Raw genomic sequence first — 22,441 nt, 5'->3', positions numbered from 1 at the left:
TATCAAATTCACTAGTTTTATTATTAATTCACCTAGAATCAATCGATTAATCGTTAGTAGAATATTATTTTAATCAATGACTGTAGGTTTAACAACTGTTCATGAACAAAAATGAATTTCGAAAATACACCTAGACACTACCGAGCTGCACAAGAAACTGGTTACCCAATTGACTATCGCTGCAAACTTTCGCCGTACGTATGATCAGCTGTCAGATTTATGCGCACGGTTAAGCCGCCCGCCAGTTAATCCGTCCCCGGATAATCGACGTTCTACTGTATTGAGATGCTCAGTTCCTCTTTTCGGGGCTCAGCGCAGCCGCTTAGGGTCGTTGCAGTGCTTCATCGGATGTGATTTTATTGAACGTGCTTTCAATAGACTTTAGATAACGGGCTCTAAAGACAACGGGCTCCGATTTCGTCGTCCGACGTTATCTGTCAAATCCCATATAAAAATTTGACAGACCGTTCGATAAAATCGCTTGCAAAAAAACGTTGCCACCGCCCTCAAGCTCTCAACCTAAACAAAATATCAAAAGACTTCGTTTAGCAGACGGCAAACGACTCATGCAACGGCTTCTATGAATATTTGATTTTCCAGTTGTTTAAGCTTAGTTTTTTTGAACCGCTGCACCCACGGATCGGAATCGATTCTGACTAGTTCGCACCCGACTCCAGCTCGGGTCCCCAAGCGCCACAGATTAAGCTTAAACGACTGGAAAATTGAATATCCATAAAAAAAATGAAAGCTCCACAGCTTCATTGGTTTGCTCAATAGATGGCGTATTAAAACTGATTATTTTATTGCTATCCTTTTCTTGCAATATGTTTCGACAAGTTTCATCTTATCATGACCTATATAGCCTTCTAACTTTCCGTGCAAAAATCTATATGAATGGTCGTGTGGTCAGATACGTGGGTATCAACACCAACGACCATTACTCAAATCTCACTTGCTTCAGTGCTGGTGGTTTCCATTGGAGTTTAGTATTTAAACAAGCGTATCGCCGTTCTAGTTCTAGCGATGCATAACTTCAATGCGAAACCATACAACAGTACAGAGGAAATGAGAAAGCTCTCCTCCAAGCGATGAAGCTCATCTGGTTGGGGTATCCCACCAACAGATAGCGCCATCAGCTTTTTTGCTATTTTTAGAATGCATGAGTCGTTTGCCATCTGCCAAACGAAGTCTTTCTATATTCCGTTTAGGTAGAGAACTTGAGTCGTTTAGAACCCGTTTAGTGGTCGTTTAGTGAATTTGTGGCACTTAGGTCGTGCAATGTATCGTACTAATAAGGAGTTTAATGCATACATTTTTTGATGAAATGGTTTTATGATTTCTAGGTCAGTATTATGAAAAAAATCTGTGATTTTTGGTAGGAAAAATAAAAAAATGATAGTTTTAGGGTGCTGATCTGTAAATCAGGCATCACCATACTGATTATTCTCGTCGTCATTGAAATCTGCCAGTGCAGCCGTCATAATCGAAAGAAGCACCTTCCACCGGCCGATGGCATACCGAAGGTAACAATCCGCGCAGATCCAGTTCAGTTCAGAGATATAAAACTGCTTCATTCATTTCCTTTCTCTGTACCCTCTGTCCACAGTACAAAGTCCCGGGGAAGGATTACGGTGAGCACGACGGCACGACGCTGAACGTGCGCATCATGCATTGCAAAAATCGGTATGAATACAGATGAATCGGCATTTCTGGTCACTCTGGTGCTGCCTTCGCGCTGTTCGCGGCCGATCAGAACTGAACCCGGGCAAGGTAAACGCGTAAATACGAAGCGGCACAGCATAAAATTCCATTTCATAACAACATCGCCAACATATGGGCAAACCTCGGCTCGCCCTCGTCACTGGCTTTCATGTTGCGCATGAAACAAGCGGCAAAGTGAGTGAGAGAGACCCTGCCCGTCCTGCCTGTGCCTGTGCTGCCGTTTGCCGTTTGCTAGATTTCGGGGGTAAGTTTTTGGTGTGTGCAAGCGCCCGTTCGTTGCCTCTGTGTGTGGGTGGTTTGTGTGTGTGTGTGTGTGTGTGTGTGTGCACGTGCCAAGCTGTGTGTCAACAACACGTAAAGCTCAGAAGGTATGGAATTGTTTGTACATTGTCTAAAAACCATCCCCAAATCCGGGATCTCCAGGAAGTGGCGCTATGTTATGTGTCCCTAGTGGATACCCTATTGATACGAGTGTTAATGTGTGCGTGCGTGACTGTGTGTGAGTGTGAGTGCATGGAACGGGATCAATTATTGCTGATGCTGGCGGGTTGCTTCCAGTATCTTCGATCGCTTTCCATGATCCCACCACCCCGAAAGCCCCCGATTTACTATCCCCGTGGTGCGAATGTGTGTGTGTGTGTGCATGAGTATTTCGTCAACTACAATCAACGCCGACCGTCGTGGGCCAATTGCTTAAAGTAACACTTACCTTTTATTGCCCTTTTCCTTATATACACACACACACACCACTCACACACACCTTCACCATTTTTCTCTGTTTTATCGTCTTCTCCTTCTCCACCTTCGCATAAGGGGCCAACGGTTGGGCGATCCTTGAATTTCACAACCGCTGGGAACGATCGTCATCCTTCGGCTTTTTATGGTTCGATTTGCTCTGGACGTTTCGGACGCTTTAGCAGAACCTTGGATGGTATTAATTTTCTTAATTACAAGGCTTTTACATCATTTTGTGCTTGTGTGTGTGTCTTTCAATTGCCAGAAGCCGTTAAACATTTTACTGCCCTGCAGATCTGCACACTTTCATCGTTGTGCTTACGAGAGTTTTCCTTTCCAGCAGAGACGCTGGCAGACGCACTAGAAAGTGTTGTCTGGTTATTGTTATTTATACTTTCTTTGGTTTGTTGATCTACCTTTCAGTATTTTTTAGTTTTTCCAATGCCCATTAAAACGCTGCACACAATATTTATTTTAATTTAATTATATTTTAATTTACTGCTTGGTTTTCATCCCTTGGATATTAGTTCAAACTGCATTCTGAAGAATAGAAATAGTTTTCATTACACATAAAACCATAAAACCATTAAAAACGGAACCGACAAATTAAAGAAAAGTAGGAGAATACCAACGCAGCAAAACACAGGTGGAGGAAGGATGAAAGTGACAGCGTTCAGTTGCGCCTCTACATTAGCGCGCTGTCTGCGTCTGTTGCGCTTTAAATTCGGCCCAATTATTGTACATTCACGGCCGCCACCGAACGACGTCAGGGATCGGGTGTTTTTGCAGCCAAGCTCCTCGCTAGGTTAGTTTTTGGGAATTTTTGCACCGGACCACCGGTACTTTCCGTTTTCGCACTAGACCGCGACATGCATGAGCTTGCAAAAGTGGCCGTTGTTGCTGCGTGTGGTGTAATTGCCACGAGAGATAGGCTAGGCAACATGGGGCCGAGCCTTCGAAACCACGGGGACGACAACAACGACGACGACCTCGAAGTGCAATTGTGTCAATGTTGTTTCGATGGTATTGTCTGAGCCGATGAGTCACCAAGAAAGAGTCCAGGGAAATCCTCTGAGAGCAGCGTAGAGGAAAGGAGAAGATAATTTGGATCAACGTGCGGCGTACAGCTCGGCTGCCTCTCAATGATGATTCTTATCGCAATGGACTCTTGCCCTACCAAGATGCTTGAAATCGCAGATATTGATGGCTACTGAAGGTATCGGGTATTCAGGAAAGTAGTCTTGGTAATTCCCCTCAAAAAGGATTTTAGAAACAATTTGAAGATTATCTGGGTAAGAGCGAGGCATTTTGAACTTCCTCTTGGGAGTACTACGTGGTCATTCTTATCTATAATTATTTCCTAGCCGAGATTTGCGTTATCTCTCGGAAGTTAGAGACAGAGATGCAATGACTAGTTGCCCTGCATGCTGACTGATAACTAATGAAGAATGTAGTGTCGGGTATTGGAATGCCCCTAGTTGTCTGTTTTCTGATTGTTTAGCCAATGTAAAGCATTGAACTTCTTGGAGAGCTCTTCTTATCACCTTACACCTCTTCCGGAATTATCGTTATCGCTGGCTGGGTGGGAGACGCAGTCTTTGGTCGCCCGGATCAAAATGGCATGTTTGGAAAGATCCCAACCCAAACCCAACCGCCAGCACTCTTCCTGCACGCCAAAGGAAACATGCCCAACAGGTTTTAATGAGCAAATGAGGGCCCTTACCCCCATGGCATGGCATATTGGCGACTCATTGATGAACTTTTTTAGGCCAACCGGTCATGTTCTATACGGTGCGCGCAACCAGATACTACTGTTGCGGCACTGTTGTTCGAGGAACGGCGATTAACGGCTATTACATCAGCTGCTGCTGCCGTCCGTAAGTGGTGCGGCGATTTCTACCGAGAACTGCAAGCAAGCGATCTCCTCTCCCTCTTTCCTGGTAGTTTTGGTATGTTGCGATCTTGCGCGATCGGTCGGGAGACACGTTTGGAGACATGTCGCCCATGCTCCCTCGCTCTATCTTCTTATTTCTTTTACTCTCACTGACATAGCTCCCCTCCCGATGCACAGCGGAGCACTTCTTGCATCATCTTGCAACTCTGGCCGGGTGTCTATTCCGCTTCTTTGCCCTCACCATTCACCGGGTCTATTAGATTATGAAAGTGAAAGCAGTAGCAGCAGCGGTGGTAGTTGCGAATACCGGCGAGAGAATATCGGATACTGGGGCAATTCCGGGCCAAAGCTGCTGGCCAAACAGATCTCTCCGCGCACACGCACACACACATCTCTCTTGATGCGCCTCGCGTGCTTCGGTCGCACTAAAGCAGTTTAGCCTTGCTGGTGGGCGCCTTGCTGCGCCAGTGCGTGTCGGGGGTAGAGGGCACCGAAGCGAAAAAGAGAACGAAACGAGCCGCCCCGGTCAAATCGCGGGCTAACCTCGAACGCGCTGGTGCAATACTGCAACCTCGCGGACCTTGCAACAGCGTACGGTGTCTTATCGTGCCTCTCTGAAAGGGGTTTTCAGGGGGGCCGGATATGGAGAAACCGCCAAGGGGGGGGCCTCTTGTGGCGTGCGCGCGCGCCGTTTTATTGGAGACAAATTCCGGACTCCGTGGTGTTGATTTTTATTTGTCTTTGTCGCAATACTGCACTTACTGTGTACTTCAATGGGCAACCTGCAACAGCACCAGCAGGTAGTGTTTGCGCAGTGTCATTTCCCGTCAGTGCAAAAATTGACCAGTCATTGCGGTGCACGTGCAGTGTGCGCCGTGGGAGCGTCACGTAGGGTTGGGATTAGTGGTGTGCTCTCATGACTCCGATCCGATACCGGCTATTGTTAGTCCGATTCCGACGTCGGCAAAATCGGAACCACTAGCTCCACCCGAAGTCGTTCGGAGTCATCCAGTGTCACCTGGGATCGCCCGGAGTCGGATTCATTTGGATTCGTCCGGAGTCGGCATGAGTCGGCCGGGGTCGTCCACAGTCATCTAGATTCGTCCAGAGTCGGGCGGTCTTTGGATGACTCCGACTCTGGGTCACACCGGACGATTCAGGACGACTCCGAGCGACTCCGGACGAATCCGGACGGATGACTCTGACTCTGGACGACGCTGCACGACTTTGGATGACTCCAGACGACTCCAAACGATTCCGGACCACTCCGCCTACGGACGACTGCAGACAACTCCGTACGACTCAAGATGACTTCCGACGACTCCAAGCGACTCAAAATGACTTCGGACAAATATGGATGACTTTGGACGACTCCAGATGAGTCTGGACTACTCCAGATGTCTTGGGACTCCAGATGACTCCGGATGACTCCGAACTCCAGATAACTCCAGATGACTCCTGATAACTCAGAACGACACTGGACGACTCCAAGCGACTCAGGATGACTCCGGACGACTCCGGATGACTCTAGACGACTCCAGATGACTCCGATTGACTCCAAATGAGTCTGAACGACTCTGGATGTCTTCGGATTCCAGATGACTCCGGATGACTTTGAACTCCAGATGACTCCGGATGACTCAGGATGACACTGGACGACTCCAAGCGACTCAGGATGACTCCGGACGACTACGGATGGCTCTGAACGACTCTGGATGACTCCGGATGATTACAGATGACTCCAGATGTGTCTGGGAGACTCCGGATGTCTTCGGACTCCAGATAACTCCGGATAACTCCGAACTCCAGATGACTCCGGACGGCTCCGGATGACTCAGGACGACACTGGACGACTCCAAGCGACTCAGGATGACTCCGGACGACTCCGGATGACTCTAGACGACTTCGGATGACTCTGAATGACTCCAGATGACTCCAGATGAGTCTGGACGACTCCGGATGTCTTCAGACTCCAGATGACTCCTGATGACTCCGAACTCCAGATGACTCCGGACAACTCCGGGTGACTTTGACCCCGGGCGTCTCCAGATAACTCCGGACAACTCTGGATGACTCCGGACGACTCCAAGCTACTAGTAATGACTTCGGACAACTCCGCATGGACCTACCTTTCGGAGTTGGTTCCGATATCTTTGGAGTCGGATCGGAGTCTTCTCCGGAATTTTGCCAACTTTACCCATCACTAGCTTGGATGGTATTAGCGCTACTGTCAGCCCTGTTTATGAACCGGCCGACGATAAGAGATCCGGTTCCGCATTAAGCTCCAAAACATGCTCCACTGCCCAAGTTGTGTTGTGCGGGTGGTGATGGCGCACGAGCAAATTTGCTACATTGACGTACGCAGTCCAACCGAACATAAAAAGCAGTTAATGTTTGATGGATCAGATTCGACGCAAAGGATGCTCTCTTCATTCTAAAAATTAAAAAAACTGAGAAGATCCTCTATTGCTGCAGCCTTTTTGAGAAAAAGAAGAAAAAAAGTAACATCCACCCTGACACATTTACGTCACCAGCTTGGGGAGCAACGCTTTCGGGGGAGATGGTTTGCAAAACCGCTGCCCCGAGCGTCAAACTCTAAAGGGAATACGGTTTGCTGCTACTGCGGTCCAGTATGATGGTGCGTGACGTAACCTTTACGCCGTTGATGTGGGGGAAACTCTCTTGCGAAAGCTGAACCGGGCCTCGATCCAGCACCAGTCAGTCGCCTAATCACGCACACCCGAGAGGGACGATTTTCCTGCTGCGTGCTCGGCAGTTGGAGTGAAGTTTTCAGCCCTTCCAGCCGTCCCGTTAGTGTGTGGACGCGTAGCATGCTAATCAGGGTTAGCTTTTTCGTTTTGCGGGTTCTCTGAAGAGACCACACAACCGGGGTTCGGGGTCGGCCGGGTTGAGCAAATTGAAAATTCTCGAATGCTAATCAATTGGACAATCGAACGCGGTTCGGCCGGGTATGCTTCGCTTTGATTTGTACAGGCCTTTCCTCACCCCCTCTTGCTCCACTGTTGCACCCCTCCATTCTTAGCAGCTCCGTTTCCTACGGTGTAGTCCACTCTTTCGGCAGTGTTGTAGCGGTCTGCATATGCAATCGGCTGCCTTGTTCTGCAAGCCAAGCTTCTCTTCCCTTCCCTCCTTCCCTCTTTGTACTAGTAGTGTGCTGCAGTGCAATAAAATGCACCTCAGATTCGCGCGCGCTGACCTCGACCATTTCCGTGCGGCAGCGGCAGTGTTTCCATGGGCCAGATGAGCCGCCGCTGTTGGTGCCCGCTACCGGCATCAGCTGTCGGTGGGCTGGTTTAGGGTTTAGCTGGGCTGGTTTTTGTTTTGTCTGTTCGTTTGTTTATCTATGCCATCTGGTAGGTTCGGTTCCGCGGGTTCCGCGTGCAATCGATTGCAATCCGTGTGCTTTGATGCGCGTAACATGTTGCGTTCGGCACGCATCTTCGAGAAGAAGTGGACGGCCACTTGCCTGATTGACCTCGGCCTTCAGCAACACGTGGCCCATTGTCATGGCCATTTGCAAAAGTGTCACGAGCCGGACGACGAGCGTGTTGCGTGTTGAAATTTGTTTTTTTTTTCGGGGGTTCGTCGTTTAACGCCATTAGGGTACAGCAAAAAGGCCATTCGCAGGCCTGTGCGTAATAGACGCTTAACGAATGCCATCGCAATCTCAGAAAGAGGTTTAAACGATTTGTGTTTAAATACAAAACCAAAAACAAAAAACCCGAAGAAGTAAACATGTAATCATGGTGCGAGGACCCGCGGCGGCGCCGCATTCGTAAACGATCCATCGTTTTATTGCGTAGGCACAACTACACTCTCGAACGTACTACGCGCGTCATTAAAGCCAGCGTCTCCAGTAGGGTACTGCAAGGATTTACCGACACGACACCACTGCCGACTGTCAAGGAGTTTTCTGCCAGGGACGTTGTCGAGATGTTGGTCAGCCACTTCGGGGAAGCCACTCTAGGACGCGTGCGTCGCTAATGCTGTGGAGGGAATGATGGGGATTTGAACGCATATTGTGAAATTTCGCCATCCGCAACGCAGCAACAAGTGCAACGCAACCTGGGCGCGCTCGGCCACCTGGGGCGAACGAACCTCGCAGTGGTCGTGTGTGCCCCACCGTGCGACCGACGGTGGACTTTGTGCGATGCAGATTATCGGCCCAATTGTCGAGGCGAACCAAGTGACCGGAGCTCTTATCTGCTTCCTTGTCGCGCTCGCGCGCTCGCTCGGGAATCGGAGGTTTACAAACATTCTCCTACGGACTGTGTTTGTGCCCGTTGTTTGGTGCCGCACTGCATCATCCCGGTAATTGTTTCTCGTGTGCACGTGCGAAACGGTTGCACCGATTGCTTGCGCTGCCTCCGATGTCACCCTCCCAGCGGGATTTGGATAAGATCTATTTCTAGACGGCTCTGACCCGAAAGGTGTTGGCCGGTATTTGTCAATACGTCGCCTGTCTACCGCACGGTCGGCTCGGCGACACCGATTGCAGTAGTGCACCACGCAGGAAGTGTGGGCCTGGGTAGAGATAAGCGAGAGCGTGCAAAAACAAAACAAGAAAACACAGTGGCGCTTTCTTTTTTTCCTCTTTTTCGCATGCAAACTCTGAATGCAATGCTACGCCGAGATCTTTAAATCGTTAATTTTGGGGTGTTGGGCATGATGGTGCAAAACGCTGCGTTGCTGCGTGTGGTGTAATTCCGCAATTTGCTAGCCTTGCTAGTCTGTCGAGCGTGATCAGAGCCTTCGAACTTGGGTTGGGTAAATGTTGTTTTGATTGGTTAGCTTAAAGCCAGCAAAAATTGAGAAAATATTGGGTATCGGTAGGAGAATCGCAGAAGCTTGAGGAAGATGATTATTTGATTAATTGAAGGTGTTGGTGACTGCTGCGGTACTTCTCGATGCCTCTTATCTGTCTGCTGTAGCAGAGGTTCTGATAATCTCTGTGCCGTGTTGACTTTACTCGACGACACACGAAGATATTGAGCACTTTGGAAATTCCCCAGAACACAGAACCATTGGATATCTTCGGCACCTGCCCGATGTCCATCCAAACCCTGCAGCTACGCAACATACAACGTGCTCTGAGCGCAGTACGTCAGCTGAGCCGTCAACATTGAATTAATAAATACGCAAAATCAATACCCATCTGCTGACCTTGGGGTTCGTCGCTTGGGCGGTGCTACTTTGTCGTTTGCGACGAACTCGTGGGAGATGTACATTTCCTCAGCATTCGGCTGCAACGATCGAATTTATTGACACACGAGACAACATTGTTTACACAGTGTCTCCCGCAGTAGGCGATGTGCGTCTTTGGAAACAAGTCACTCGGCAATTGGCATCACTTGGCGCCCTCCCTCATCTCTCCCCACTTGTCCACTTTATCTTAAAACAAAGGTGCCAGAGTGTGCTCCTTCTCCTCCTCCTCCTCCTCCTCCATCGTAAACGTTAATGCCATAAATGGGAACGGCAAAGTCTGTTGGCGTGTTTCTTCCCATTCCGAAAGGATGACTAGCACAAAAACGTTTGGGGCGCACAGCGCACCACCCCTGCGCAGCCTTGACACCGGACCTGATCGGTCAAACCATTCTCGTGGTGGGTGCGCGTAGCGATGAGTTGGACTTCCTTAATTTATCGTGATACAGCTCGCAGCAGGCTGTACGCCATAGTACACACACGCAGCGCGGTATCTTATCAGCGAACGGCAACAAACACTGACGGATCGCTGGCTTCGCGAATGATAAGGTCAGAGCGGCCGTTTGCACACCTTCTAATTATTTCCCACCCTCCTCTCCCTTCTCCATCCCCCCACTACTCCTCACACTGTTGGGGCGTACTTGTGCTGCGTCATGGCTGAGAGTCGGTGGAGTCGGCCCACACAAACACACAACACTCCGTTCGGCCATTGTGGAAGATTTCAGCCCTATCAGCCTGTAAAACCACAGAGGGGGAGGGTAGACGGCACACTCCAATGATTCACGTGGTCTCGCAAAACCTGCCGCTGGATAGGGCAAGGCCTTGGTCGATGTGATGATCCATTCGGTTGATCAATTTAATTCGTACGCGTGCTTGCGGTACAATTATGTGGGACGGTGATTCCCCCTCTGGTGGTACGGTGGTGGTGCATGTGCCTTCCGGAAGGTGCCCCCCCCATCCCCCTTGTTGATGGTACCGAAATAGTAATTTTGCTCAAGTATCTCTCCACGTGGCTACACACGGCGTTTAGTGGCGGGTACAGAGAGGCTCTACCATGGCAAAAGGGGCACAGTGGGGCCAGATGCCCCTATGCAATGGTTTTTAGTGTAGCCTCACGTTTTAAATACGTTTTTTTGTTGGTTTGAGGATGCTGAACAATTGTCTCAAATGGGGCCAATAGGATTATCAATTACCAATTCGATAAATCTGTTTTATTTGTAGCACAAAATGGTTACATACCAAAGATAGATTAATCAAAACACAAACAAATGAAATAGCATCCCATAGAGATCAGTTAATAGGCTGGCTGTACACGGAGCAAAATGGTCTAAATATTTGGTCTAGAAACGTTAGTGACTGTTTGAATCGAAAGTTCAAAATTCTCAAAAACAAGTACTGTAATCGATTGCAAATCGAAATAAGAAAACAATTTTTTAAATGTATCTTTGTTAGTACATAAATAATGCAATCCGATATACCGGAACGAAATTATCGAATGGGTACATCCCGGATGATAAACATTGTTCCACTGACAGGCTGAACATTTCAACATGGTGGCTGGGGGGTAAAGGAAAAGGAGTGAATATTGATGTTATCCATCAAGATCGTAAAACAAACTTGAAATTGAACTGAAACACAACACAAAAAAAGAGGCAGAATACCAAAAAGAATTTGAAATAAAGCCTTGGCAAAACGATATTGTTTTTTTTTTCATAAAATGGTTAAAATAATGAAAATAGAGAATGTAGACAACTGTGAAACCTGCCAAACCATCGCGACAGGAAAACACAAAATCTTTTATTGCAAAAAAAAATTGAACAAGAACGAAACAAATACAACAATATCAAAGAAGATAATTTTATCGAACAATGGAAGGAAAAGGATGGAACAATTATCAAAGAAATAATCAAATTCAAGAAAGAAACAAACACAACAATCTGAATCAGACAACACAAAAACAAATGCAAACAAACTCAACGATAAGAATTAAATCGATAAACATAAACAGCATAGAAAAAAGTCAAAACACCAACATCTCGGAACAGATCGGAAATCTAAACAGAGCAGTATAGCTTTGAATATGCCTCTCTAAAACATTCGATTTTAGAGCATAACAGATTACAATCTGCTCCACAAAGACAAAGAAGAAGAATTACCTGAAATTGACCCGTTTTCTATTGCAAGCTTCTTCTTCTTTTTTGACGTAAACGTCCTAAGTGGACGTGGCGGCCTATAAGCAGGCTTTCGAAATTTTAATTCAATATCACCCACGCAGCCGGATATAGTCAAGTCCTTGCAACGGGGGAAATGGTTCATTCTAGGCTTGAACCCATGACGGGCATGTTATTGAGTCGTTCGAGTTAACGGCTGTACCACCGGACCGTCTCATTCTATTGCAAGCTAGGAAGAGGAAAACTGAGCCCTCTCAATCGAACAACCGGGTTGCATCCAGGTTGTATCCATTCGGGTTTTGTAGGGAGTGTTGTTCACATGATTTCAGCCTCCAAGTGTCAAACTAAAAAAAAAAGATGGCTAGTAACGACTCCTCAGTGATACAATGATTCGTGGAGATGATTTAGCTCATAGAATTACATAGAATTCGCTTAAAACGCTTAACAAAACATCCCTTGTCCAAGTAACAGAGAAATGTTTTGTTCGTTTTGCTAAATTTGTTGATTGTTTGAATGCACCAAATAAGTTTGAAACGTATTTTCAAACAAGTTTGTAGCTATAAAACTCGAACGGACGTGTTCATAATTTCTCCCAAAAAATTTTGGATTTTCTTATATCGGGTGTCCGTAAGGCTCCTCGTGCCCCTATCAACGGTTTCGTACGAACCGGGCGCGAAGCATGTTTCCTTTCCGCGTCGTGTGCAATGTAAACATGGTTTTCATCATTTCAAAAATTATCTTCTCGCTAGAACCGACGCATCAGTAGCAACATAGCAAACAAAAAAAAAAAAAAACATTCACCTCCCTTCCCTTGAAGCACCAATGAATTGGTTGGTTTGGGACGGAGCAAGGGGGTGTCAAGAATCCAGCTGGAAGCAGCACTGGAAATGCGAAATAAAAAGTGCAAACACACACACACATACACACGCATGCAACAACTACTTCAAGGGAATGCCCACATTGAACCCTCCACAAACCAACCCCCCCCCACCCCTTTCGAGGGGTGTATGCTTGGGGATGTGCCTTTATGTGTGTGAGTTTTCGTGCATTTTGTTTCTCCCTGATCGTGTTTCGCACTTGATTTTGCGTGCGGCACCACCCCCTCCTCCATCCACCCCATCGCTGCGAGCGTATTATTTGTTCGGTGCAAATCGGTCTGATGTCTAGTACGTTCGATAGGCGGATTTTAAACGGGGGTGAGAGCAAGGGGGGAGGTAGTTTGGGGAACTGCTCCCTCCCCCTCCCGCCTCCCCCCCCCCCTGCTCGCTCGGTCGGATTGCACGCGGTGTGGCGTGGACGCATGTTAATCATTGTAGCGCAGCACGACCCGTGCAACACCAACCACCCTTTCCCCCCTCCCCCCACTCCTCACAGAAAGAAGGAAAGAAACGCACTAGAAGCAGAAACGAAGCGAAACAACAACCCCCGCCCCTTGCTGAGCGGTGGCAACCAGGTGGGGATGAATAGGGGTGGCTGAAAGGGGGTGAATCTCTCTCCAGCACCGAACGGTGCCGATGGTGACGCGACGCGGCCCGCTGGTTAGTACGCTTCGAGTGTTCAACGATATCGGCCACAGCAGCAACGCGGAGCGGACGACGACACACGCGGTGCCCCCGTTCTGTGTGTAGCCAAAGTGTACGCCAAGCGCAAACGCGCCGCAAACAGTCGAACGGCAGCAGCAGCAGCAGCAGCACATACACACACACGCGCGCGCGCAAGGAGTGTGTGTGTAGAGCGGCGATCGAGAGAGAGAGAGAGAGAGAGCGAGAGCCACCCGGTCATCTTGGCGAGCGCAGGCAGGCAGTGTGGTTTTGTGGCCGAAACGACGCGCTTTTGCAAGGTAGCCCCGATTTGACCACCGAATATCGCGTCCCCAAGATCCAAGTACGGGGTGGGCGGGTTTAGGGGGCGGTTGGTTGGGTTTGGGGGAGGTGGGTCGGAGAGCTGTCCCATCCCTGAGGATGATTGTGTGTAAACAAGGCGAATCTAAAGTGATAATGTGCGTCTCGGCTGCTGTTTCTTCAGTGTGACTGTTTGTGTGTGACTGTATCTGTGCATGTGTGTGTGTGAGTGGTGGTGATGATGATGTGATCTGTAATCTTCCGCGGCGCACTTTCGGCGATCAACGCACAACCGCGGCTCGGCGGCACAAGGGAAGAGAAGAGACACGCCGTCCCAACACGGCGGCGCAACAGATTGTTCTCGAGAAGGGGCACGTACACACACAACCTGTACAATAGCAAAGGGACGGGCGGGGATACGAGGGGCGCGACCTCTTGCCCGCGCAACAGAATTACGCACGATACACCTACGGTGCGCGCTAATCGTGACAACAAGGGAGCGGGGGGGGTTGTGTGTGCGGGGCACCGGTGTGACGTCAGACTTGCCTGACGGCCTGGCACCGAAACCGTTGGTCACCGATTTGCAAGTGTCAAAGGTTTTGGAGCACGCAAATCGTTGCTTGGAGAGTGGAAGGAGCGGGGACCTAAGCCTGGACAGTCAAATACAGTATAGGGGGGATGATTTGCACTTTTGACTGATGACGATAGCCAACTCGCCATAACATCTTCAATGCATGAAGCTCTCCATCCCTCCCCCTACTCCTTTTTCCCCCCAATGGTCCGCATGCGAAGTTCTCCATGGTTCGAGATGTTTGAGGCGAAGGACCACGACGAAGTTGGCGTTGTGGTTGGGGAAGCCGTTTCTTGCGCCACATGTGGGGAAAAGCAGTAATTTGAATTTCAGTGAAGAAGTGGCCGCCGCCACCATGCCAAGGGTGACGTTTCCGGATCTCCAAACATTGGGGAAGTGGGGTAGAGGCCCTCGTGACGTGAATCCATGGTGGAAACGACGAACCTCCCGCGGCTACCTAAAAGTACCCGAAGTTCTCGCTAATCGCGCCCCGACACAAGGCTAGCGAAACGGACTTCTCCCCTCCGCTCCAATTTCGGCACAACTCTCGGACTGTGTGAGTGTACGTGTGTGTGTGTTTTGTGCTTTTTTTTTTTGGTGCTCAGTGGTAAAGTCATTCAATTTTGGCAAAGGTCGAAATAATTTGTGAGACTCAGCAATCGCTCTCTCTGTCGCCGGATAGAGCGATAGAGATCACAGCACATGGTGACTCCCCAGAGAGACCAACTCAAACGTGTTGCGCCGCGCTGAAGCGCTCTAATCCGGCGAGGGGCTGCTCGAAAGAAAGAAGAAAAGAAAAATACAGAACACAAGCATAGGCCGAAAAGAAATGCTACACGTCGGCAATAATGGACGCGCGGGTCCCTCCACTCTCACTATCAACCGAGCCGCTCGTACGCAACCGACCGACCGAAAAAGCATTGGTTTGCTGGCGTGGTTCTGCCCGCGGCGGTTCTTCAACCGTGTTACGTGGAGGAAAGGTGGCACAAAAAGCAGGGGGAATAAACACAAAACCAAAATCCAAAAGAAAAAAAAAGACCCATTCAATCAAAATACAATTATGCTCCATCAACAACTACCATCCAGGTTCCCGCACTTGTGTGCAGAGTGTACAGCAAGTCGCGAAGGTTGAGCAAGCGATATTTGCAAGAGCAAGGATGTGTGGTTGCTTCTCGGCCTTCTCTTCGAAACCCAAAACCTCCAAGTTTTTTGTGTTTTGTGCACTGGTTTTGTTTGCTGCTAACGGGAGGGCAGAGAAATCGAATGTCTGCCACACACAAAATCGATTCAGACAGGCACGAAGTTCAAACACGCTGAAATTGACGGGACGGGGATGGAGTTCATCAAACTTGAACGCTTCGTGTAGTGCTCTGTAAAGGTATTCCGCAGGCATTGCAGGATGTGAGATACCTCAGAGAGTTCTCTTGAAGCTCTAGAAGTGAAGAAGTTGGGGAAATGGATCCTACTTTTTTCCAAAATTCATACCTCCATAAGTCTTGCGTTCTCTATGGCTTCTCGGCATGGAGTCCAGACGAATGTACTTCTTGGAACTATTATAGCTCATTCCTCAATGTCTCAGTTGCATTTCCGAAATTGAAGAACGGGGATGGAGTTCATCAAACTTGAACGCTTTGTGTAATGCTCTGTAGAGGTGTCCTGCAGGCATTGCCGGATGTGAGATACCTGAGTTATGGATCTGCAAGGAGAGTCCTCTCGAAGCTCTAGAAGTGAAGATGTTGGGGAAAAAGTCTGAGGGATTATTTGAATGAATCCTTCTTTTTTCCAAATTTCCTATCTCCAAAAGTGCTGTGTTCTATATGGCTTCTCGGCATGGAGTCCACACGAATGTACTTCTTGGATCTATTATAGCTCATACCTTAATGTCTCTGTTGCATCTCTGTACTAACGTCACGCCGTATTTCCCTGTTTTGTGTATTTGCCCTCTCCAAACAGCTGTCTGCTATCCCATCGTGTGCTTAGACGCGGACTAGGCGGGAACGAACTGTGCTAGGAACGACCCATTCAACAACAGCAATCTGCAAAAAAAAAAAGCAAAAGATGGACGCCCAGACAGAAACGGAAGTGCCCGCGGGAAGCGTGAGCGACGAGCCGTTCCTCGGCCCGCTCGACATCATCCTGCTCGTCAGTCTGCTGGCCGGCACTGCCTGGTATCTGCTCAAGGGCAAGAAAAAGGAAAGCCAAGCTAGTCAGTTCAAATCCTACTCGATCCAGTAAGTGTTGCACCGGGCGACATTGGTGGGGAACGAAGAAAAAAAGTGAACTTGTCTTATCTTGTCCCTCTCCTCTCTTACCCTTACCCCGCAGGCCGACGACGGTGAACACGATGACGATGGTGGAGAACTCGTTCATCAAGAAGCTACAGTCCTCGGGCCGCCGGCTGGTAGTGTTTTACGGTTCCCAAACAGGCACGGCAGAGGAATTTGCCGGTCGTCTGGCGAAGGAAGGAATCCGCTATCAGATGAAGGGCATGGTCGCCGACCCAGAGGAGTGCAATATGGTAGGGTGGTGTGCCTTGGCAGTAGCCAAAACGTCCTGCGCCCATTTTGGATGCTTTTTTAACCGCACCGTGCGTCGTTTTTTGTGTTTCTCTTAATCTCGTCTTTCTGCTACAGGAAGAGCTGCTGATGCTGAAGGACATCGACAAATCGTTGGCCGTGTTTTGCTTAGCGACGTACGGCGAGGGCGACCCGACGGACAACTGCATGGAGTTCTACGACTGGATTCAAAACAACGATCTAGATATGACCGGTTTGAATTACGCGGTAAGTGTTGTGCCGGGGCACGTTTGACCCTGTTACGGGTGATGCAAAAAAATGTACTAACATGGGGGAGCATCATATTCCCTGGCCTTGGAGCTGTTGACGACGTGCGTCCAATGTCTATGATATGTTGGGAGTTTCATGCAGTTGGTTTAACAATTTTCACATACTGGTTTAATTTTTTGTTGTCTTTGGTCCTTGGGAACTCTTTCGCCACTGGCCTTGCTTAGCGACATTTTATTTTTTGAAAGTTGTGTGCCTAAAAAAAATTCTGAAGATATTAAGATACCATCCTATAAGTGATGATTACCGTATTTCGTTCAATCAGATATATTCTGTTTACTATTTACACCAATTCCAGCCGTTCAGTAGAGCCGGTCGGGTGGTACAATCATCATCCCGCACGACTTTACAACAAGCCCGTCATGGGTTCAAGCCTCGGATGGACCGTGTCTCCATACTTTGGACTGACAATCCATCCGGCTATGCGTAATCAGTAAGTCACTGGAAGCCAGCCAAGCCCACTAGTAGTACAGGCAGGCTTTGACCGACTACGCTTTTGTTGTGCCAAAGAAGAAGAAGAAGAATTTTAACTATGTTACAATCACAATCACAATAGCGTATCTCGAGTTTTCGCGTACAGCGGAAAAATGGAAAAATAGTTTATAATACTGGAGGGTCAAAAAAATCGAAACAGAGATTTGAGTTAAATATTTTTATTGTAAATTGTATCTTTTACACAAATTAAATGAAACATGCTCTTTGAAGATGATTGAAATTCAAAAAGAGCATAACATATTTCAAAATATTAAAATATTTTCAAAAAACACATCGAGCTGTCAAATTTAAAACAAACGCGTACTGCGAATGCGCCTATATCGAGTATCGCGTACTGCATATAATTGCTGTATATATATTTTATTCTAAATTCAACCGTTTTTCTCTTGTTTTAGACTTTTTAAAATCCTTACATTCAAGAAATGATGTCTAATGTCATTGTTTAACATCAACGATGTTAAGTGCTTTTAAAAATATATTCTTCGCTATGTTCTTGAATTCCACCAAATCAAATATTTGGGAAAAAACGGTTTATAGATTTTTCTAGGCTCAACGAAGTGGGATCTGTGCCAGCATATGAAATCAAGGATTATTTTTAGTTGACGCATTTCTGCAGTTTCTATTGATGTTTCACGTTTCCATTGACGAAAAAAAAAGATAATTACGCATTTACAATTCGTCAATGCTGCTCCAGAATTGATGATCCAATTCTGCTCTGTCCTTCTCTCTCTATCTCCCTCTTCCTTTCTCTCTCTTTCCACCTTGCATCTCTGTAACCCTTTTGGTCAGTTACGCACCGTCATCGTGTGTGTTGCGCAACAGTTTGAAACTGCTCGAATTCGGGCAGCTCCCCGGTTCTCGAGCTGCGGCGTTTGACAGCTTTTGCCCTTGCGGGTTTGCCAGTGTCAGTGCGAAACGCGTGTTGTGTTTTCTTTCCGTCAATTGGCCAGAGAGTGAGAGAAGAAAAACAGCCAGTCTATTAGCGGGGCCCGCAGCAGTGTGTTGTGTGTCAAGCGCTGGGAAGATGCAATTGAACAGGACGTTAAGTTTGCTGCCAAAGTAAGAGCTGCACGCGGGGTGCCGGTGTGTGTAGTGATTCGCTTGCTCGGAGAAGCTGAGGGGGCAAAGGTGGACTTTACACACAAAACCTCCCCTCCGCACGCGAGATGAGTGTGCTGGCGGGTGGTGCGCGACAGAGCTGCTCGCGGCTAATCGCGCTCAACAGTATTCATCAGCAGTACCTTGCGCCGATCGTAGTGCAATTTTTGCCCCGCATACAGCAGCTGCTGCTGGACCACCGTGGCAAGTTTCGGAGGAAATATCTGCAGGTACTGTTGCTGGCACGGCATTGTGATTGTCCCTCTCGATGCAGGCGGCTGCGGTTGTTACGTAACGGCCAGTGTACGGGGCGGGGAGCGGTGTTGAAGTTAGGGATGCTTTGGGCTGATCGTTTCATTAATGCTCTTGTTTTGGTTTTTTCTTCTTCTTCTTGTAGGTGTTTGGCCTTGGCAACAAAACGTACGAGCACTACAACAAGGTCGGCATCTACGTGGACAAGCGTCTCGAGGAGCTCGGCGCGAACAGAGTGTTTGAGCTCGGTCTGGGTGACGATGATGCCAAGTAAGTAATCCCCTATTCCCCCCCCCCCCCCCCCCCTTGCATGCTAACGGTCCGGTCCCGCTTGCCCCCGCTTCCACAGCATCGAGGACTACTTCATCACGTGGAAGGAAAAGTTTTGGCCCACGGTTTGCGACTACTTCGGCATCGAGAGCACGGGCGAGGATGTGCTGATGCGGCAGTACCGCCTGCTGGAGCAGCCGGACGTGAGCGCGGACCGCATCTACACCGGCGAGGTGGCCCGGCTCCATTCGCTCCAGACGCAGCGGCCACCGTTCGACGCGAAGAACCCGTTCCTCGCCCCGATCAAGGTGAACCGGGAGCTGCACAAGGCGGGTGGCCGGTCCTGCATGCACGTCGAGTTCGACATCGAGGGCTCGAAGATGCGGTACGAGGCGGGCGACCATCTCGCGATGTACCCGGTGAACGATCGCGATCTGGTCGAGCGGCTCGGCCGGCTGTGCAATGCCGAGCTCGATACGGTCTTCTCGCTCATCAACACCGACACGGACAGCAGCAAGAAGCATCCGTTCCCGTGCCCCACCACCTACCGCACCGCGCTCACCCACTATCTGGAGATAACGGCGCTGCCGCGCACCCACATCCTGAAGGAGCTGGCCGAGTACTGCGGCGAGGAGAAGGACAAGGAGTTCCTGCGCTTCATCTCGTCGACCGCGCCCGACGGCAAGGCGAAGTACCAGGAGTGGGTGCAGGACAGCTGCCGCAACATCGTGCACGTGCTCGAGGACATCCCGTCCTGTCATCCGCCGATCGATCACGTGTGCGAGCTGCTGCCCCGGCTGCAGCCCCGCTACTACTCGATCTCCTCCTCGTCCAAGCTGCACCCGACGACGGTGCACGTGACCGCGGTGCTGGTGAAGTACGAGACGAAGACGGGCCGGCTGAACAAGGGCGTCGCGACGACCTTCCTCGCGGAGAAGCACCCGAACGATGGGGAGCCGGCGCCGCGCGTACCAATCTTCATCCGCAAGAGCCAGTTCCGTTTGCCGCCCAAGCCGGAAACGCCCGTGATCATGGTGGGGCCCGGCACCGGGCTGGCACCGTTCCGCGGCTTCATCCAGGAGCGGGACCACTGCAAGCAGGAGGGCAAGGAGATTGGCCAGACGACGCTGTACTTTGGCTGCCGCAAGCGCTCCGAGGACTACATCTACGAGGATGTACGTACAAACTCCGGGACTTTGGGATTGAGTGCAAGGGCGCAGCTTGAGTTGATTTTTTTTCTTCTATCATTTCCGCAGGAACTGGAAGACTACTCCAAGCGCGGCATCATCAACCTTCGCGTTGCGTTCTCGCGCGACCAGGAGAAGAAGGTGTACGTGACGCATCTGCTCGAGCAGGACTCAGACCTCATATGGAGCGTGATCGGCGAGAACAAGGGACACTTTTACATCTGCGGGTAGGTTGCTCGGCGGAATTAAAGACGTTTGATTCTCCTTTACTCACCTGTCGGTTGTTTTTTCTCTCTCTCTCTCTCCTTACAGTGATGCGAAAAATATGGCCACCGATGTGCGAAACATTCTGCTGAAGGTCATCCGCTCGAAGGGTGGGCTCAGCGAAACCGAGGCCCAGCAGTACATCAAAAAGATGGAAGCCCAAAAACGATACTCGGCGGACGTGTGGAGCTAATCGCTGCGCTCCTCGCCTCGCCCCTCGATCGTCAGCATCATCATCACCCTTAGCAACAACACCACCACCACCACCACCACCGCCTGCCGCCCGCTCTGCCAGTGTGCCAACAATCGGCAACATCCGCTTTTTTGGTTTTGTTTTTAAGTCTTCATGTGCGTGTGTGTGTGTGTCTTTTTGGTTTCGTTCTTTGCTGCAACCAGCATACCAGCATATGTGTTGCAAAGCATGCAGTTTCTCCTTACCCGGTACGTGTCGTGTAGGGAGGAAGGCACACAGAGAAAGGCCTTTTCCTTCAAATGCGCATCGAGTTCATTAGAATCATGTAATTGTAAAACGACTTAACACGCCGATACTACACCACGCACACACGTCGTTGGATTAGTTTCAATTTTTTTCTTTCTTTCTTCCCTTTATGCCTGCCCTGTCTCTGTGTGGCTATCTTTTAAATTAAACGGTCGGGGTAAGGTGCTTGGGTTGTGGGAGATGGATTACTCTACAGGGGTGTGCCGTTGTTTCGCGCGTGCGTGCGTGTGTTTGTGTGTGTAGGAGGGTGCTTAGAGAGAAAGGCACCAAGCAGCGGGCTCCACCGCACTGTTTCGGTCGCGCTGTACAGGCTCGGTATTTTAATACGAGAAGCACAGAGAGAAAAGGGTTAGTGAAATCGTTTGCAAAACTCTCGACAACACAGAGAGGCCGAATAGAAAGAGAGATAGAGAGAGAGAGAGAGAGAGAGAGAGAGAGAGAGAGAGAGAGAGAGAGAGAGAGAGAGAGAGAGAGAGAGAGAGAGAGAGAGAGGCAGTGTGTATCTGTCTAACTAGTTAGTTAGGTTGCTTGTGAAGGACGGGGAGGGAAAATAGAAACAAATGTTGTTTTTTTTTATCATTATTATATATTCATATACAACACACACACACACAGGACACACTACAAACTGCATCCGTACTCGCGCATCCGAACGCGCAGAACGCCGGGTCGGGATCGGGTCGGATATGAAACGGAACAAAACTGATTCGGGATTTTCCCCGAAGCAATCATATATGGACGGGGGAAAAAAGGGCCAACCGTTGTTCTTATAGCAAAAATGCAATATAATAAATAAAAAAAAAGATTAATATGAAAAATGTGCCCTTCACTGCCTTTTCTGCCTTTCTTGCTGGTTTTAAGACTTTTGCACAGTCAGAATAAAGCTTGGCTATTTTGCTTTTTTACAATGACGGGCATAAGAAACTGTCCACTGCTTACAATTTTACTTTTGATCCAGTTTTTCGTGTTCAAAAGAGGTTATCGTACTGCTTTATCTTTTTTTAACATTATTTGTTACATGCTTATGCATGAGCAGTACCAAAGCATGTTCAGAATGAAAAGTTTGCTCTCAAAAAAAACAAAAAGCTAAATTGGGCAAAATCATTGTGACAAAATAAATAAATTAATCACCATAGGGAAATATTTTTTTTCAAAACAAAAATAGTATCAATTTTACTATAATGTAGATGCATCCCTCTGGCTGTTCGGACTGGTTGCAGGATTTTTGGCATAATTTTCTTAAAGTTTTTTTTAATGTTTATTCAATTCTGCATCCAGTTCTTCACATATATTGTCCAGGGTCACAGTGATTTTGTCCAAATTTGGATAATTTTTTTCTTCTGAAAGCAAACGTCTCTTTTTTAACATCGTTTGGT

General features: G+C 48.6%; 1 protein-coding gene across 3 annotated transcripts; it reads left to right on the top strand.

Moving 5' to 3' along the window:
- Positions 1-1,823: 1,823 nt before the first annotated feature.
- Positions 1,824-21,883, top strand: LOC120905749 (NADPH--cytochrome P450 reductase). 3 transcript variants are annotated; one of them, XM_040316816.1, is made up of 8 exons: positions 1,824-1,966; positions 16,111-16,388; positions 16,483-16,675; positions 16,791-16,940; positions 18,991-19,115; positions 19,195-20,290; positions 20,372-20,529; positions 20,615-21,877. In XM_040316816.1, exons 2-8 carry the CDS (start codon positions 16,216-16,218, stop codon positions 20,757-20,759), a joined length of 2,040 nt encoding a protein of 679 aa, XP_040172750.1. In that variant the 5' UTR covers positions 1,824-1,966; positions 16,111-16,215; the 3' UTR covers positions 20,760-21,877. The 3 variants fall into 3 exon arrangements, with proteins under 3 accessions (XP_040172750.1, XP_040172749.1, XP_040172751.1); XM_040316815.1 differs by lacking the exon at positions 1,824-1,966 and adding an exon at positions 13,279-13,585; XM_040316817.1 differs by lacking the exons at positions 1,824-1,966; positions 16,111-16,388; positions 16,483-16,675; positions 16,791-16,940 and adding an exon at positions 18,434-18,823 and having other exon boundaries at positions 20,615-21,883.
- Positions 21,884-22,441: the final 558 nt, after the last annotated feature.

This window comes from Anopheles arabiensis, chromosome X (assembly GCF_016920715.1).
Source record: "Anopheles arabiensis isolate DONGOLA chromosome X, AaraD3, whole genome shotgun sequence".
In the NCBI taxonomy this organism is placed as follows: Eukaryota; Metazoa; Arthropoda; class Insecta; order Diptera; family Culicidae; genus Anopheles; species Anopheles arabiensis.
The sequence above is the reverse complement of the archived record's forward strand: the minus strand, read 5'-3'. Positions and strand labels throughout refer to the sequence as shown.

Bases quoted from the DNA above. Each gene is read 5' to 3' on its own strand.
- LOC120905749 (XM_040316816.1), top strand. From the start codon at position 16,216: ATGGACGCCCAGACAGAAACGGAAGTGCCCGCGGGAAGCGTGAGCGAC. The intron at 16,676-16,790 runs GTAGGGTGGTGT...TTTCTGCTACAG, and splicing joins ACCCAGAGGAGTGCAATATG to GAAGAGCTGCTGATGCTGAA. The intron at 20,291-20,371 runs GTACGTACAAAC...TCATTTCCGCAG, and splicing joins AGGACTACATCTACGAGGAT to GAACTGGAAGACTACTCCAA.